The following is a 15724-nucleotide window of genomic DNA, read 5'->3' on the forward strand; positions in this document are numbered from 1 at the left end:
AACATTAAATTAAACAGAAATACACTCTATACATTGTTAATGTGGTAAATGACTATTCTAGCTTCAAACGTTTGTTTTTTAGTGCAATATCTGCATAGGTGTATAGAGGCCCATTTCCAACAACCACCACTCCAGTGTTCTAATGGTCCAATGTGTTTGCTAACTGTGTTAGAAGGCCACTGGATGTTTAGAAATCCCTTGAAAACCCTTGTGCAAGTATGTTAGCACAGCTGAAAACAGTTTTGCTGATTAGAGAAGCTATAAAACTGACCTTCCTTTGAGCTAGTTGAGAATCTGGAGCATTACATTTGTTGGTTCCATTAAACTCTCAAAATGGCCAGAAAAAGATAACTTTCATGTGAAACTCGACAGTCTATTCTTGATTTTAGAAATGAAGGATATTCCATGCGACAAATTGCCAAGAAACTGAAGATTTCCTACAACGGTGTGTACTACTCCCTTCAGACTACAGCACAAATAGGCTCTAACCAGAGTAGAAAGAGAATTGGGAGACCCCGCTGCACAACTGAGCAACAAGACAAGTACATTAGTGTCTCTAGTTTGCGAAATCGACGTCTCACAGGTCCTTAACTGGCTTCATTAAATAGTACCCGCAAAATGCCAGTGTAACGTCTACAGTGAAGAGGCAACTCTGGGATGCTGGCCTTCAGGGCAGAGTGGCAAAGAAAAAGCCATATCTGAGACTGACTAATAAAAAGAAAAAATTATTATGGGCAAAAGAACACAGACATTGGACAGAGGAAGATTGGAAAAAAGTGTTATGGACAGACGAATCGAAATTTGAGGTGTTTGGATCAAACAGAAGAACAGTTGTGAGACGCAGAACAACTGAAAAGATGCTGGAAGAGTGCCTGACGCCATCTGTCAAGCATGGAGGAGGTAATGTGATGGTCTGGGGTTGCTTTGGTTCTGGTAAAGTGGGAGATTTGTACAAGGTAAAAGGGATTTTGAATAAGGAAGGCTATCACTCCATTTTTCAACGCCATGCCATACCCTATGGACAGCACTTGATTGGAGCCAATTTCATCCTACAACAGGACAATGACACAAAGCCACCTCCAAATTATGCATGGACTATTTAGGGTAGAAGCAGGCAGCTGGTATTCTATTTGTAATGGAGTGGCCAGCCCAGACACCAGAGCTCAACCCTATAGAGCTGTTGTGGTAGAAGCTTGACCGTATGGTACGCAAAAAGTGCCCATCATGCCAATCCAACTTGTGGGAGGGGGGAAGCATGGGGTGAAATATCTCCAGATTACCTCAGCAAATTAGAATAGAATGCCAAAGGTCTGCAAAGCTGGAATTGCTGCAAAGGAGCATTCTGTGACGAAGGCAAAGTGTGAAGAGAAAATTATTACTTCAAGTAACAATCATTATTTCTAACCTCGTCAATGTCTGGACTATATTTTCTATTCATATGCAACTCATTTGGTAAATAAAAGTATGATTGTTCATGGAAAAGACAAAATTGTCTGGGTGACCCCAAACTTTTGAACGCAGTATATATAATATATATTTATTTAAAAATTATGGCTTGATCCTCACAGAGGTCAACATTGGCAGCCGCGGGGGCCTTAAAGGGAACCTGTCACCAGATTTTTTCCCTATAGGCTGCGACCACCACCAGTGAGCTCTTCTATACCGCATTCCAGAATACTGTATATAAAAGCCCAGGCCGCTCTGTATGACATAAAAAACACCTTTATTATACTCACCTTGGGGCGGTCCGTTGAGTCAGGGCCAGCTCCAGGTTTTTGTGGGCCCTGGGCGAAAGAGTCTCAGTGGGCCCCATCCACATATAGACATGCACAGATACGTACACATATATATTTAAAGAGAAATTCACAAAAACACACACATATATATATATATATATATATATATATATATATATATATATATATATATATATATATATATATATATATATATATATATATATATATATATATATATATATATATAGACATAAATCTAGACACAGTCATATACACTGACATACATAGATACACATCATACATGCACACACAGACACATTAGAGATATTTCTTATATTGGGAAGCCGGCAACAGCCTCATTCATCTCCCCCTTGTGTCCATCCAGCTCCTCCTGGGCATGTGTCGGTGCCATGCTGATTGATGGCAGTCACTAACAGACATGGCAGCATATAGAGAACACTAACACTGCTGTATATACATCACAAGAGAGGCTAGGGACATACACATTACTGGGGGTATACATATTACTGAGGAAAAGGGTATACAGCTCTAGAGGGGGACAGTGGCTCTGGGGTGGGGGGACAAAAAGCTCTGAGGTGGGAGGTTACATGCAGCTCTGGGGGTAAACAGCACTGACGTTGGGGGGCACATACAGCTCTGGGGGGTATACAGCACCGGGGTGGAGGGGACATACAACTTTGGGGTTATAGTAGCATGCAGCCCCCATATTCCTCTATATGGTGTTATGAAGCCCCCTTAGTCCTCCATATAGTATTATGTAGCCCCCATGTAGCATTATGCAGCCCCCCTATGGCACTATGCAGCCCCCATATGGCACTATGCAACTCCCATATAACATTAAGCAGTCCCCATATAGCACCATGCAGACCCATATAGCATTACGCACCCTCATGTAGTATACAGCCCCTATATAGCACAATGCATATCCATATAGCATTAGGCACCCTCATGTAGTATACAGCCCGCATATAGCACAGTGCAGACCCAGATAGCTTTAGGCACCTTCATGTAGTATACAGCCAGCATATAGCACACTGCAGACCCAGATAGAATTTTGGCACCCTCATGTAGTATACAGCCCCATATAGCACAGTACAGACCCATATAGCATTAGGCACCTTCATGTAGTATACAGTCCCATATAGCACAGTACAGACCCAGATAGCATTAGGCACCTTCATGTAGTATACAGCCCTATATAGCACAGTGCAGACCCACATAGCATTAGGCACCTTCATGTAGCATATAGCCCTATAGAGCACAGTATAGACCCAGATAGCATTATGCACCTTCATGTAGTATATAGCCCCATGGTTGTCTGGCCACAGTGACTAGTACATGCTCACTTCTCCTGGTTCCCCTGCTGTTCCGGTCTCCTCGGCGCATCCACTGCTGTCGCTCTGACCTCAGTGCAGATGTGTGGTTGTGACATCACCGCGCTCCACTGCAGAGCTGTCAGCGCGATCCTCGGCGGGGGGAGGCTGGTGACAGCGCGGGCACCGGGCCCCCCTGAGTAGCGGTACACCACTCCTGCCACCACGAGTGGGCCCCACACGGCAGCCCAGGTCCCCGGCATTTGACCGGGTTTGCCGGGTGCTGACGCCGGCCCTGCGTTGGGTGTCGTTGGTCTCAGTCCAGTGCCTCTTCCATCTTGTGTGATCGCCGTCCTCCTGCGCAGCCACATGTGGCTGCATCATTCACAAAGAGGCCTCCATTGTGCTCCTGTGCATGCACACTTTGGTCTGCCTGGCTGACAGCAGATTAAAGTATTGTAGTGCACATGCGCGGGTGGTCTGTCACCTTTTCTCGTGGCTGGCATTACTATACTTTGCTCTGGCTTCTGAGACCCCGGCGTATACAGTGAACCATTTTATAATGAACTAGCTGCACTACCCGGCTTCGCCCGGGTTAATAACTGCTGTTAACAAAATAGAATGTATTAACAAAAATGTATTCTGCACACAAAAACCACAAAACAAATAGATAGAAATGTAATATAATGTCTGTCTCCCATACATACACACATACATACACACATACATACACACATACATACACACATACATACATACATACATACATACATATATACACACACACACACACACACACACACACACACATTCAGCTTTATATATTAGATATACTTAAAGGGGTTTCCCCACCAACAAAGATAATTTTAATCAATAGATTTTGGAATAATAAGCTCCACAATTTTTAGTGTTTACAAAAATGTTTTGAGATCTTATAAATGTACCCCAGGCATGTACCGTGTAATGGCTGTGTCTGATCATACAGGACATGATCTGATCATACCACATCTCCTGGGCTGGGGAAGAAGTAAGAGTATACAGAAATTATAGCATGGGATCACAGCTGATTCTTTTTGTGAGGTAAAACATTTCCCTGACGGTCTTTTAAAAATGTTTTACCTCAAAGAAAAAAATATTTGCAATCTTGTGCTGTAATGTCTGTATACTCTTTTTCCCCTGTCCAGTAGATGTGGTAAGATCAGACCATGTCCCTGTACAGTCAGACACGGCCATTACTCAGTACATAGCAGGGGCACATATATCAGATTATCTCTGCACAAAAACATATTTTTAAACACATCCAATTGTGAAAGTTTGGTGATTACATACTCATACTGACCTGGAGAATCATACTGCCATCTCGGTTTTACATATAGTGAATATGGTAAATAAAGTAAAACAAAACAACCATTGTGGAATTGCACTTTGTTTTTGCAGTTTCACAGCACTTGGAATTTGTTTCCCGTTTTCCAGTTCACTATATTGTAAAATAAATGGTGTCATTCAAAAGTACAACTTGTCCTTCCTGCAAAAAAAACAAGCACTCTTATAGCTATATTGATGGAAAAATACAAACGTTCTGGCTCTTGGAAGAAGGAGAAGAAAAAATTAAAGCGCAGAAACGGAAAATCGCAAGGTAGTGAAGGGGTTAATGGACCTGTGATGCCAAAACACACTTGTAACTGCAGATATGGGGTTATTCTGCAGGCTAATAGTGCTGTAAAACTGCTTGGCTGCAGCAATGAAAGCACCAGCTACCGGGAGGACCTGTACTTTATTCCTCCCAGCAGCCTCAGGCTTTCAGTCATAGGTCCGTGGCCGGAGCCGTTTCGGTCGCCGCTCAGTGCATAGTGAGCTGCAGCTGTAATGACTCCTGACACTGACTGACAGCAGTGTCTGTTTTGGTACACTGCTGAGCCGGCTGTCAGTCAGTGCCGGGGCGTGGGTAATGTCGCTGTTCACTGAGCGGTGACTTCAGCTGCACCTCTATGACTGAAAGCTGAAGGCTGTCGGGAGGAATTAAGTTAATTTCCTCCCGGTAACTGAGCTTTCAGTGTGGCGGCCAGGTAGTTTTAGAATGCTATTAAGCTGCAGAGTCACTCCGTATTTAATAGCATTTTTTACATGGCAGGTTCCCTTTTTTAGGGTAAGTTCACACAGTGCGTTTTTCACGGCGTTTTTGCTCAGAAAACTGCATGACTTTGCTTCCCCAGCAAAGTCTATGAGTTTTCATTTTTGCTGTCTGCACACAGCATTTTTTTTTAGCTGCGTTTTCGTAGTGCCCACAAAAACGCAGCATGTCAATTATTTTTGCATTTTTCACTGCGTTTTCCACCCATTGAGCTGTCATGAACTGAACCGCAAGTGCCGGGGAATCAGTCATTTGGCGCTCGCTGTAAAGTCCAGGCTGCTCGCCAGAGCTCAGGTGACAGCTCCGGAGTGCAGTGCAGGTACCTGAATCCAGGCCTGGCATTACTGGAGATTCCTCTGGTAGCCAGTCCAACGCTGCACAGAAGTGTGTGGTTTTTTGTTTTGTTTTTTTGCACTGATGCATCAGCTGATTGTATAAACGGCTTTTATACAATCAGCTGCTGTGTCATGTGATTCAGGCCTTGAACCTGGCACATCATCTGATCGCTTTGCCTTCCAGCAAACCGATCAGATGATATTGGATCCGGATTGGACGGCGCTGGACCCTTTACCCAGGATTACTGCAGAGGGGGGTTCTTTATTTCAATAAAAATGGAGTCACTAATTGTGTTGTGTTTTATTTCTAATAAAAATATTTTTCTGTGTTGTGTTTTTTTTTTATCTTTACTAGAAATTTATGGTGGCTATGTCTAATATTGGCGTGACACCATGAGTTTCGGGCTTAGGGCCAGCTGATAATACACAGCTAGCCCTAACCCCATTATTACCCAGCGAGCCACCGGCATCAGGGCAGCTGGAAGAGTTGGATACAGCGCCAGAAGATGGCGCTTCTATGAAAGCGCCATTTTCTGGGGTGGCTGCGGACTGCAATTCGCAGCGGGGGTGCCCAGAAAGCTTGGGTGTGATGACTATTTTAAAAAATTTTCAAAACGAAAATGAAACCCCTTACATTCGAGGAGCAATTGCATTCAAATGACAGTATCATCAAATTTGTAAAATATTAAAAAAAGTTCCCCCTCTTTTTCATTTCAAAATTTTCAAAAAAACCCCGATTTTTCGTGTTTTTAATTTTTTGAAGATTCTGGAATGATTTAGAATATTCAGGAATAATTTAGAACATCTAGAATAAGAATAATCTAGTGAAAAAAATGACATTTTTTATTGTTACCCATTAAAAATTTATATTTAACGTTTTCTTTAAAAGTTAGATCTAGCCTTACAAAACATGTGCTAAAAGAAGAGCTGAAAGAATTGAAAAGCATGTGGTACATTTGGAGTCAGGCAGCCATCTTGGATACTAGAAAGTGAATTTTACTGTGAATAAGTTTTTTAATTGTGAATACATTTTTTAATTTAAAAAGTGTATATGAAGTGAATAAGTGATAAAATTATTGTAATAAATAAATAGTGTAAATGTTTATAGATTTCTAAGTAATATAACACTTTCTCAGTTATTTGATGTCACCAACGTTAATGGAGAATGGAAAAACTCGGAGGATAAAGAGCTCTACCTGAGGCAAGTTGAGAGTGGAGGCAAGGTTGGTTATTCGATGCTCAGACAAGCTCCTTTGGAATCAATTCATCCAAGAAAACGAATCCGACTATCAATATTTCAAGCTCAAGCCAGCACTTCGCAATCGCAAACCAAAATTTTTGAAACACTTCAAAGCAAAGATCCCTATTGTCTCCACTTCGATGGTAAAATAATCCAAGGGGAAGAGTATCAAGTAGTTCTGCTGAAAAATTCCACAACCGAAATCAAACTCGGTATTCTGAAATGTGAGAATTTCTGCCACGGCTATTCACAAGGAACTACATCAGCTAATTGATGAATACGACGCTTGGGAAAATATTCGCAAGATAATCTGTGACATGGTAGCAGTAAATACTGGTCGTTTGAACGGGATTGTAACGCTGATACAGGATGATGTCTTGAGAAAGGGCTTTCAGAAGCCACAATACATTGGCTGTCAACACCATGTACTCGACCTCCTACTGAAGCACGTCATGAATTTCCTTATTCCAGAGTCAACGAAGAAACCAGAACTCAATTATTTCTTCATTGACAAATTAACAGAAAACTATGCCTCACTTCAGATTGATTACCACCAAGTCGCAACACATGATGTCAACACAGGCGAGAATCCTGGATGGCGAGATGATTTCAAGTTCTTATATGAACTATGTCAGGCATATCGTCATTACAAAACAACATCACGTTGGCCTCGAATCAGTTGGAAGAAACTCCCAAACCTGCACATGGCAAGATGGAACTCGCAAGCTGTATATGCTGTTATAGCATTTTTTCTGATACCAGGGTGGCGCCGCGTCCTCGGTATAGCATGCGACTTCATCTGCTATGAATGGGCAAATGCCTGGTTCCAGTCGCAACACTACAACGAAGCTCCTTCAATGAACTGTTAACCTCACTCACCAAGACAAAGTGCAAGAAGGCAATTAAGTGTTTGAAGGCGCAATGGTTGGTCGAGGAGTCATTAATTGACATTCCCAGATCTAACCAAAATGCCGAACGTGCTGTAAAACTGATGGAGGAACTAAATGCGTAATCGAAAAAAATTGAATTTTTGAATCTAAAATTCATAAGAAAAAATAATTTTTAAACACTTCTTTTGTACATATTGTACTTAGAATTAACTGTTTTATACCGTATTTGTTAAAAAACGAATAATAAAAGTTTCTTAGTACTATTATCGTTTCAATAATGTAAAATTGCATGTCCTTTTTTGGGGGGGAAAAAATAATTTTTGCCTTATTTCATTTGAATGAAAGGGGGAACTTTTTTAAAAAAACAAAAAAAGCAATACTTATTCTTAAATTACCCATAAAAGTTCCTCCATTGCACATGGTTTCATAAAAAAATTTTTTGTCATTACACTACCCTGCATCGAAGATTCCAATCCCCAGCTGCCTAGTTGTACTTGGCTGGACACAAAAATTTGGCGAAGCCCACGTCATTTGTTTTTTAATTATTTAATGAAATTCATGAAATAGTTTAAAAAAAAAAGGGCTTCCCTATATTTTTGGTTCCCAGCCGGGTACAAATGGGCAGCTGGGGGTTGGGGGCAGCCAGCTGCCTATTATCTACCTGCCTGCTGTACCCGGCTAGCATACAAAAATATGGCGAAGCCCACGTCATTTTTGGGGGGGGGGGGGGCAAAGAAATCCTGCATACAGTCCTGGAAGGAGGATGCTGAGCTTTGTAGTTCGGCAGCTGCTGTCTGCTCTCCTGCATACACTATTGGATGGAGGATGCTGAGCCTTGTAGTTCTACAGCTGCTGTCTGCTCTCCTGCATCCACTAGTGGATGGAGTATGCTGAGCCTTGTAGGTCTGCTCCCCCTAACTCTCCCTCCAGCATACAGTCCTGGATGGAGGATGCTGAGTCTTGTAGTTCTGCAGATGCTGTCTGCTCTCCTGCATCCACTAGTGGATAGAGTATGCTGAGCCTTGTAGGTCTGCTCCCTCTGCCTGTCCCTCCAGCATACAGTCCTGGATGGAGGATGCTGAGCCTTGTAGTTCTGCAGCTGTCTGCTCTCCTGCATACACTAGTCGAGAATGAAGAACATATTGAAGAAGGAAATGATATCAGACCTTTTTTCTTTTTTTTTTTTAACAATCTTTAATGGCAATGTTCACTGATAAAAACCGCATAAAAACGCAGTGAGCAAAAACGCAGCAAAAAACGCACCAAAACGCGGTAAAAACGCATGCATTTGTGCCGCGTTTCTTTTGCCGCAGGTACGTTTTTGTGCGGTTTTTGTGACAAAAATCGCACAAAAACGCAGCGTGAAAAAAATGCAGTGTGTGAACTTAGCCTAATAGAGCTTTTACACAGGGCTAATGTGGACTGTATAGGGATTTGAGGGTCATTACTACAAATGTCCTCAAAATATTATCAGTATCGCACTCCGAAGGGATGATGTCAAGCCAATTATCATGATTTTTAGGCTCTCTTATTGGATTTACATGAATTGATTGACATGAATGATGCAATTAGGTGGGTAACAGGGTGATTAGTAGCCTACATGGGCCAGCATTTGGCAAGAAGTACTCTTATGAATGCTTGTTCCACTCATTAGCCACTATTTCGGCCTAGAAACGTATTTGAATAATCATCTTTTCTTATAGGATTATGTTCCTTCCAAGAATTCCAGAAAGTCAACAACCAGCATCCTTACCAAGGTGCGAGATAACCGAAGTGAGATATGCAGGCGAAAAAATGACCAAAAAGTGATAGGACTCGCCAGTAAGATCATTGAGCTGCTGACTGCAGAGGTGAGCGCTGCTGGGAATACTGGGGCATTATAACTGATTGGGTATATGGATGATGACTGTATTATTGTATATCAGGTTCCTATAAAATGCCAGGATGTCGCCGTCTATTTCTCCATGGAGGAGTGGGAGTATGTAGAAGGACACAAGGATCTGTATGAGGATCTTATGATTAAGGATCACCAAGCCCGCTCATCATCATCATCAGGTACACGGAGATTAGATCATTATGTATGAATATGTATTTACATGTGTGTACTGTGAAGATCACTGATCTGAGAGTGACTGAGAAATTGACTGAAATCAGATTTCCACTTGCCACTAAGGTACTGACACTACGCTTCGCTTTTACAAGTAACCGCTGCAGCCAATCACTGAGGTCATGCCAGTGTAGAGTGCATTAGACTACTGTGCCAAGTAATTGGCTGCAGTGGTTATGTCATGTAGTTGAGATTGCTTGGTTGACATGGCAGCAACGGAAAGACATCCGGGACTGCACTTCTTTCGTGTCTACCATACTCAGCAGGGGGTCAGAGAGGGTGGGCTGCTAATGGCCAACTTTCATGGAGGGGTCACAATCCTGGTTATGTCCAGTATGCATAACACAGTTGTACTGTCAGATCATCATCGGTTGCTGGGCTCCATATGTTGAACACTTCTTGAGCTAACTGCTGCCTCTGCAGAGCACAGCACTCAGGCTCACTTTATCACTGGCTACTGAGCTCTGTACATTGAAATTTAGTTTGTAAACCACAGCAGATGATGACTAAGTCACTTCGATGGCTGTGTTCTGCAGAAACCACCGTTGAACTTCAAAAATGGAGCTTAATAAGAGTTCAGAGTGCAGCAGTGTAATAATCACTGGCTGCTGCGCTCTGCATAGGCAGTGGCAGAAATTATATAGGAGAGAGTGTTTAGTAGCACTATGGTCACATACTGCGGCTTCGTTTTTCACCACGATCACAGTAAAACCACAATGCTGCAATTTAAAAAAAAAAAAACAAAATCATCGTGGCTTAAAAGGAATGTGTCTGCCAAAAAAGGAATTGTTTAATATTTATTTATTTATTTTTAAAGGGAACCAAACATCAGGATTTTCGTGTATAAGCTGCAGCCAGTGCAGTGCTGGCACTATCAGGCACATTGTGTACATACCATTAGGGTGCAGCTCGGGTGTTTAGTCAGTGAAATCCAACTTTATAAAGTTTGAAATTTCGTGCACTTTTTGATTGACGTGTGCACCTCTCTGTTAACCCTTTAGTGACGGAGCTAATTTTCACCTTAATGACCAGACCAAATTTTGCAATTCTGACCAGTGTCACTTCATGAGGTTATAACTCTGGAACGCTTCAACGGATCCCGGTGATTCTGAGATTGTTTTTTCGTCACATATTGGACTTCATGTTAGTACCAAATTTAGGACAATATTTTTTGTGTTTATTTATGAAAAAAATTTAATATTGGCAAAAATTTTGAAAATTTAGCAATTTTCAACTTTTGAATTTTTATACCGTTAAACCAGAGATTTCTGTGACACAAAATAGTTAATAAATAACATTTCCCACATGTCTACTTTACATCAGCACAATTTTGGAAACAAATTTTTTTTTTGTTAGGAAGTTAGAGGGGTTCAAAGTTTATCAGCAATTTCTCATTTTTACATCAAAATTTACAAAACCAGTTTTTTAGGGACCACATCACATTTGAAGTGACTTCAATAGGCCTAGATGACAGAAAATACCCAAAAGTGACACCATTCTAAAAACTGCACCCCCCAAAGTACTCAAAACCACATTCAAGAAGTTTATTAACCCTTCAGGTGCTTCACATGAACAAAAGCAATGTGGAATGAAAAAAAGCAAAAATTAAATTTTACCTAAAAATGTTGCTCTAACCCAAATTTATTCACTTTTAGAAGAAATAACACAACAAAATGGACCTCAAAACTTGTTCCCCACTTTCTTATGAGCGCGCCGATACCCCACATGTGGTCAGAAACCTCTGTTTGGACAAATGGGAGGGCTCGGAACAGAAGGAGCAATATTTGAATTTTGGAAAGCAAATTTGGCTGAAATAGATTGTGGGCACCATGTTGCATTTACAGGTCCGCTAAGGTACCTAAACAGAAGAAATCCCTCAGAAGTGACACCATTTTGGAAACTAGACCCCTCAAGGCTTCTATCTAGGGGTATAGTGAGCATTTTAGATCCACAGGTACTTCACAGATTTTGTTAACGTTACGTTGTCATATTGAAAATTTTAATAATTTTCTCAAAAATGTTGCTTTAGCATCAATTTTCTCACTTTTTCAAGAGGTAATTCCAAAAATTTGACCTCAAGGTTTGTTAACCACTTTTTTATGAGCGCGGTGATACCTCACATGTGGTCTGAAACCTTTTTTATTTGGACAAATGGGAGGGCTTGGAACGAAAGGAGCAATATTTGAATTTTAGAAAGGAAATTTGGCTGAAAAAGATTGCGGGCACCATGTCGCATTTGGAGGTCCCCTAAGGTACCTAAACAGCAGAAACCCCGCACAAGTGGCCCCATTTTGGAAACTAGGCCCCTCAAGGAATTTATCTAGATGTTTGGTGAGTACCCTGAACCCTCAGGTGCTTCACAGAATTTTATAACGTTGAGCCATGAAAAAAAAAAAATAAAATTTTACCACAAAATTGTTATTTCAACCAGGTAGCTTTTTTTTTTACAAGAGTAAAAGGAAAAAATTCAGCATAACATTTATTGTGCAATTTCTCCTGAGTTTGGCGATACCTTATATGTGGTGGAAATCAACTGTTTGGGCGCATGGCAGGGCTCGGAAGGGAAGGAGTGCCATTTGACTGCAAAATTGGCTGGAATCAATAGCGGACGCCAGGTTGCATTTGGAGAGCCCCTGAGGTGCCTAAACAGTGGCGGTCCCCCACAAGTGACTTCATTCTGGAAACAAGACACCTCAAGGCTTTTATCTAGGTGTATAGTGAGCAGTTTGAATCCACGAGTACTTCACAGAATTTGATAAGCTTAGGTTGCCATATTGAAAATTTTCATTTTTTTCACAAAACTGTTGCTTTAGCATCAAATTTCTCACTTTTTCAAGAGACAACAACAAACCGTGGACCCCACTGGTTGTTATCCAATTTCTTATGAGCACAGGGATACCCCACATGTGGCCAAAAACCTCTGTTTGGATAAATGGGAGGGCTTGGAATGGAGGGAGCACCATTTGAATTCTGGAAAAGTTGAAATAAATTGCGCGCACCATGTCACATTAGCAGGGCCCCTTGGGTACCTATACAGCAGAAACCCCCACAAGTGACCCCATTTTGGAAACTGGATTTTATTCAGGAGTATAGTAAGCATTTTGAATCCACAGGTACTTCACAAAAATGTTGCTGTAGCAACAAATGTCTCACTGTTAGGCTCTGTGGCCATGATCCAGCGACACGGCATCTAGTATACAGTGTCAGCCTTCCTGCAGAGATGTGAGTGTTGTCCACGGGAGAACGCAGCTGCCCAAGCCCACGATTTGGGTTCAGGCCGCTGTGGAGCTCTATGCTACCTGCAGAGAACACTCATCTCCGCAGCATAAATTGACATGCTGAGGCTCGGGAAGCTGCGACACAGGTCGGTTTATGCTGCGGAGAAAAGAAGCACATTGGGCATGGGATTTCTAAAAATCCTTCCACTGTGCTTCTACTGCACAACGCAGCATTATGGACACAGGGAAAACACTCTGCGCCCAAAACGCTGCAAACCCTGATTGTGGGCACACAGCGTAAAATGCTACAATGGATGAATGGATAGATGTCAAACAAATATAACGTCCCATTCCCCTGCATATTCTAAGCTGGCGCCCTTTAGTGCCTTTCATGTGGCACTAAAGGGTGCCTAGCCTTGTATTTAGCCCCCCAAAAAATTAATAATTAAAATAAACGACGTGGGGTCCCCCCTATTTTTGATAGCCAGCTAGGGTAAAGCAGACAGCTGTAGCCTGCAAACCACAGCTGACAGCTTCACCTTGGCTGGTGATCAATTTGGAGGGCTCCCCAGGCGTTTTTTTAAAAAAAAAAACAAAACGTGGGGTCCCCCCCAAATTAGATCACCAGCCAAGGTGAAGCGGACAGCTGGGGTCTGGTATTCTCAGGGTGGGAAGAGCCATGGTTATTGGACTCTTCCCAGCCTAAAAATAGCAGGCCGCAGCCGCCCCAGAAGTGGCGCATCCATTAGATGCGCCAATCCTGGCGCTTCGCCCCAGCTCATCCCGCGCCCTGGTGCGGTGGCAGACGGGGTAATATATGGGGTTGATACCAGCTGTAATGTCACCTGGCATCAAGCCCTGGGGTTAGTGATGTCACGGCATCTGAACAGATACCCGACATCACTAACCCAGTCAGTAATAGAAAAAAAAAAGACAAAAAAAAAATTTATTTGAAAAAACACTCCCCGAAACATTCCTCTTTTACCAATTTATTGAAAATAAAGAAATTCCGGTCGCTGTAATCCATTTTGGAGGTCCCGCGCCGACTCTGGATCTTCTAGAATATGGGGGGCACGTTCAGGGAACGTATCCCCCATTTTCTGGAAGAGCAAGCTCTCCATGAGCAGTGTGGGTGCAGTAATCTGAGAATACTGCACTCACACTGCCCCGGTCCAACCTAGGGCAGAGTGACCTGCAGTAACCTCATTCTAGAATATGAGGGGCACGCTCACAGAACGTACCCCCCATTTTCTGGAACAGCAGCCTCTCCATGTGAGGAGTGTGGCTGCAGATCACTGCACTCACCCTCCCCCGGTCCACAGTGGAGCCTGTGCATCAGCGACGTCAGCAGGATCCCTGCTTGCAGAGATCCAGCTGACAGCCGCTGTCTGCGCATGCGCCGCCAGCATTGAAGAAGGAGGCGGCGATCGCGGGCCCGGAGCGGCAGACAGGTAACGTATAACCGGGGGCTTGGGGGGGGGGGGGGTTACCTAGTGGGACCTGGGGACACCTTTCTGCCGCATGTGACGTGTCACATGCGGCAGAAAGAGCAGAATGAAGGCGGCCGCGCGCTGTGCGCCGCCATCTTCCACGCTCCGGAGGGGGGTGGTGGCTCTGGAGAACCGGAGGGGGCTCCGGTGACCAGAGGGCTCCGGTGGACCGGAGGAGGGGTCAGGGGGAGGACATTTCCCTCCGATCTGAAATGTTTGATCATTTCAGATCGGAGGGAAATGACTGCAGAGCCGGCGGCGGCGGCAGTTTTCTGTGCGCTTCGGCGCCATTTTGGATGTCCGGTGGGGGTAGGGGTGGGGGTGGGGGGGACTCTCCGGTACCGGGGGCTTTGGGGGCACTAGGGGGTTAGATTTCTTTCTCATCTGACATGTTTGATCATGTCAGATGAAAAAGAAATCAGTTTTACCGGCCATTTCTTTTTTTTTCATGTGTTCGTCGGTATACGGTGTATACCGCCGATCACATGATCGGGGTCCAAAAAAAACACCCCGATTCATAATCTGGGGGGTCTCAGCTACCCCCGGTAGCTGAAACCCCCGAGATTTTCGGTCGCTGGGGGGCGCTACAGGGTTTTTTCGGGCCGCCGCTTTAAAGCGGCGGAACAGAATAAGTACCCTGTTTTGCCGCCGCTTTAAGTCGTACGGCCGTCGTTATGAGGTTAATGTCCGGGCGGGTTATGCAGGAGTTCCCCGCCCCCCCACCAGCCTGTTCCTCCCTCTCTCCTGATGTCTGGGCGGGTTATGCACGTGTTCCCCACCCCCCCCCGCGCCGCCTGTTCCTCCCTACCTCCCTCTGGCTGTATGTAAATTTCTAATCTTCAGAAACATGGCGCCGGAGTGGGCCTCTGCGTATAGCGCTTATCTCCGCGCGATGTTTCTGAAGCCCGCATCACACAGCTTGGTGTCTAAGAGGGCGGCGCATGCGCCCTCGCTCCTTCAGATCCCGTTGTGACCGCGGGAGCGAGCGCGATCACAACAGGACTGCAGAACAGCTGATCGGAGGACACGATCAGCTGTAGCTACGATGACGTGCCGCCTCAGGACACCGGGCCAGGACAGCAGCCTGCCAGCGACATCGGGGGTCAGGTGAGGTAAGCTCACCATGGACTCACATGACCCCGTGACGGCAGTGCTGCGAGACCCGGTCACGGTAGTGATATCGGGCGGCACTGTCTTCACGGGGTCAGGTGAATGAAATTACTAGCACCTGTGATGTCAT

At 43.9% G+C, this 15724-nt stretch overlaps 1 protein-coding gene across 2 annotated transcripts in view; it reads left to right on the forward strand.

The window, feature by feature from the left end:
- The window catches only part of LOC142311117 (uncharacterized), a 53047-nt gene that overhangs the window by 19777 nt on the left and 17546 nt on the right, over positions 1–15724 (forward strand). For both annotated transcript variants that reach the window (XM_075349241.1, XM_075349242.1), the window contains exons 3-4: positions 9373–9519; positions 9595–9724. In XM_075349241.1, the coding sequence (XP_075205356.1) occupies positions 9373–9519; positions 9595–9724 (277 nt within the window). The remainder of the gene's footprint in view (positions 1–9372; positions 9520–9594; positions 9725–15724) is intronic.

The sequence above is a fragment of the Anomaloglossus baeobatrachus genome, chromosome 5, assembly GCF_048569485.1.
Source record: "Anomaloglossus baeobatrachus isolate aAnoBae1 chromosome 5, aAnoBae1.hap1, whole genome shotgun sequence".
Lineage (NCBI taxonomy): Eukaryota > Metazoa > Chordata > Amphibia > Anura > Aromobatidae > Anomaloglossus > Anomaloglossus baeobatrachus.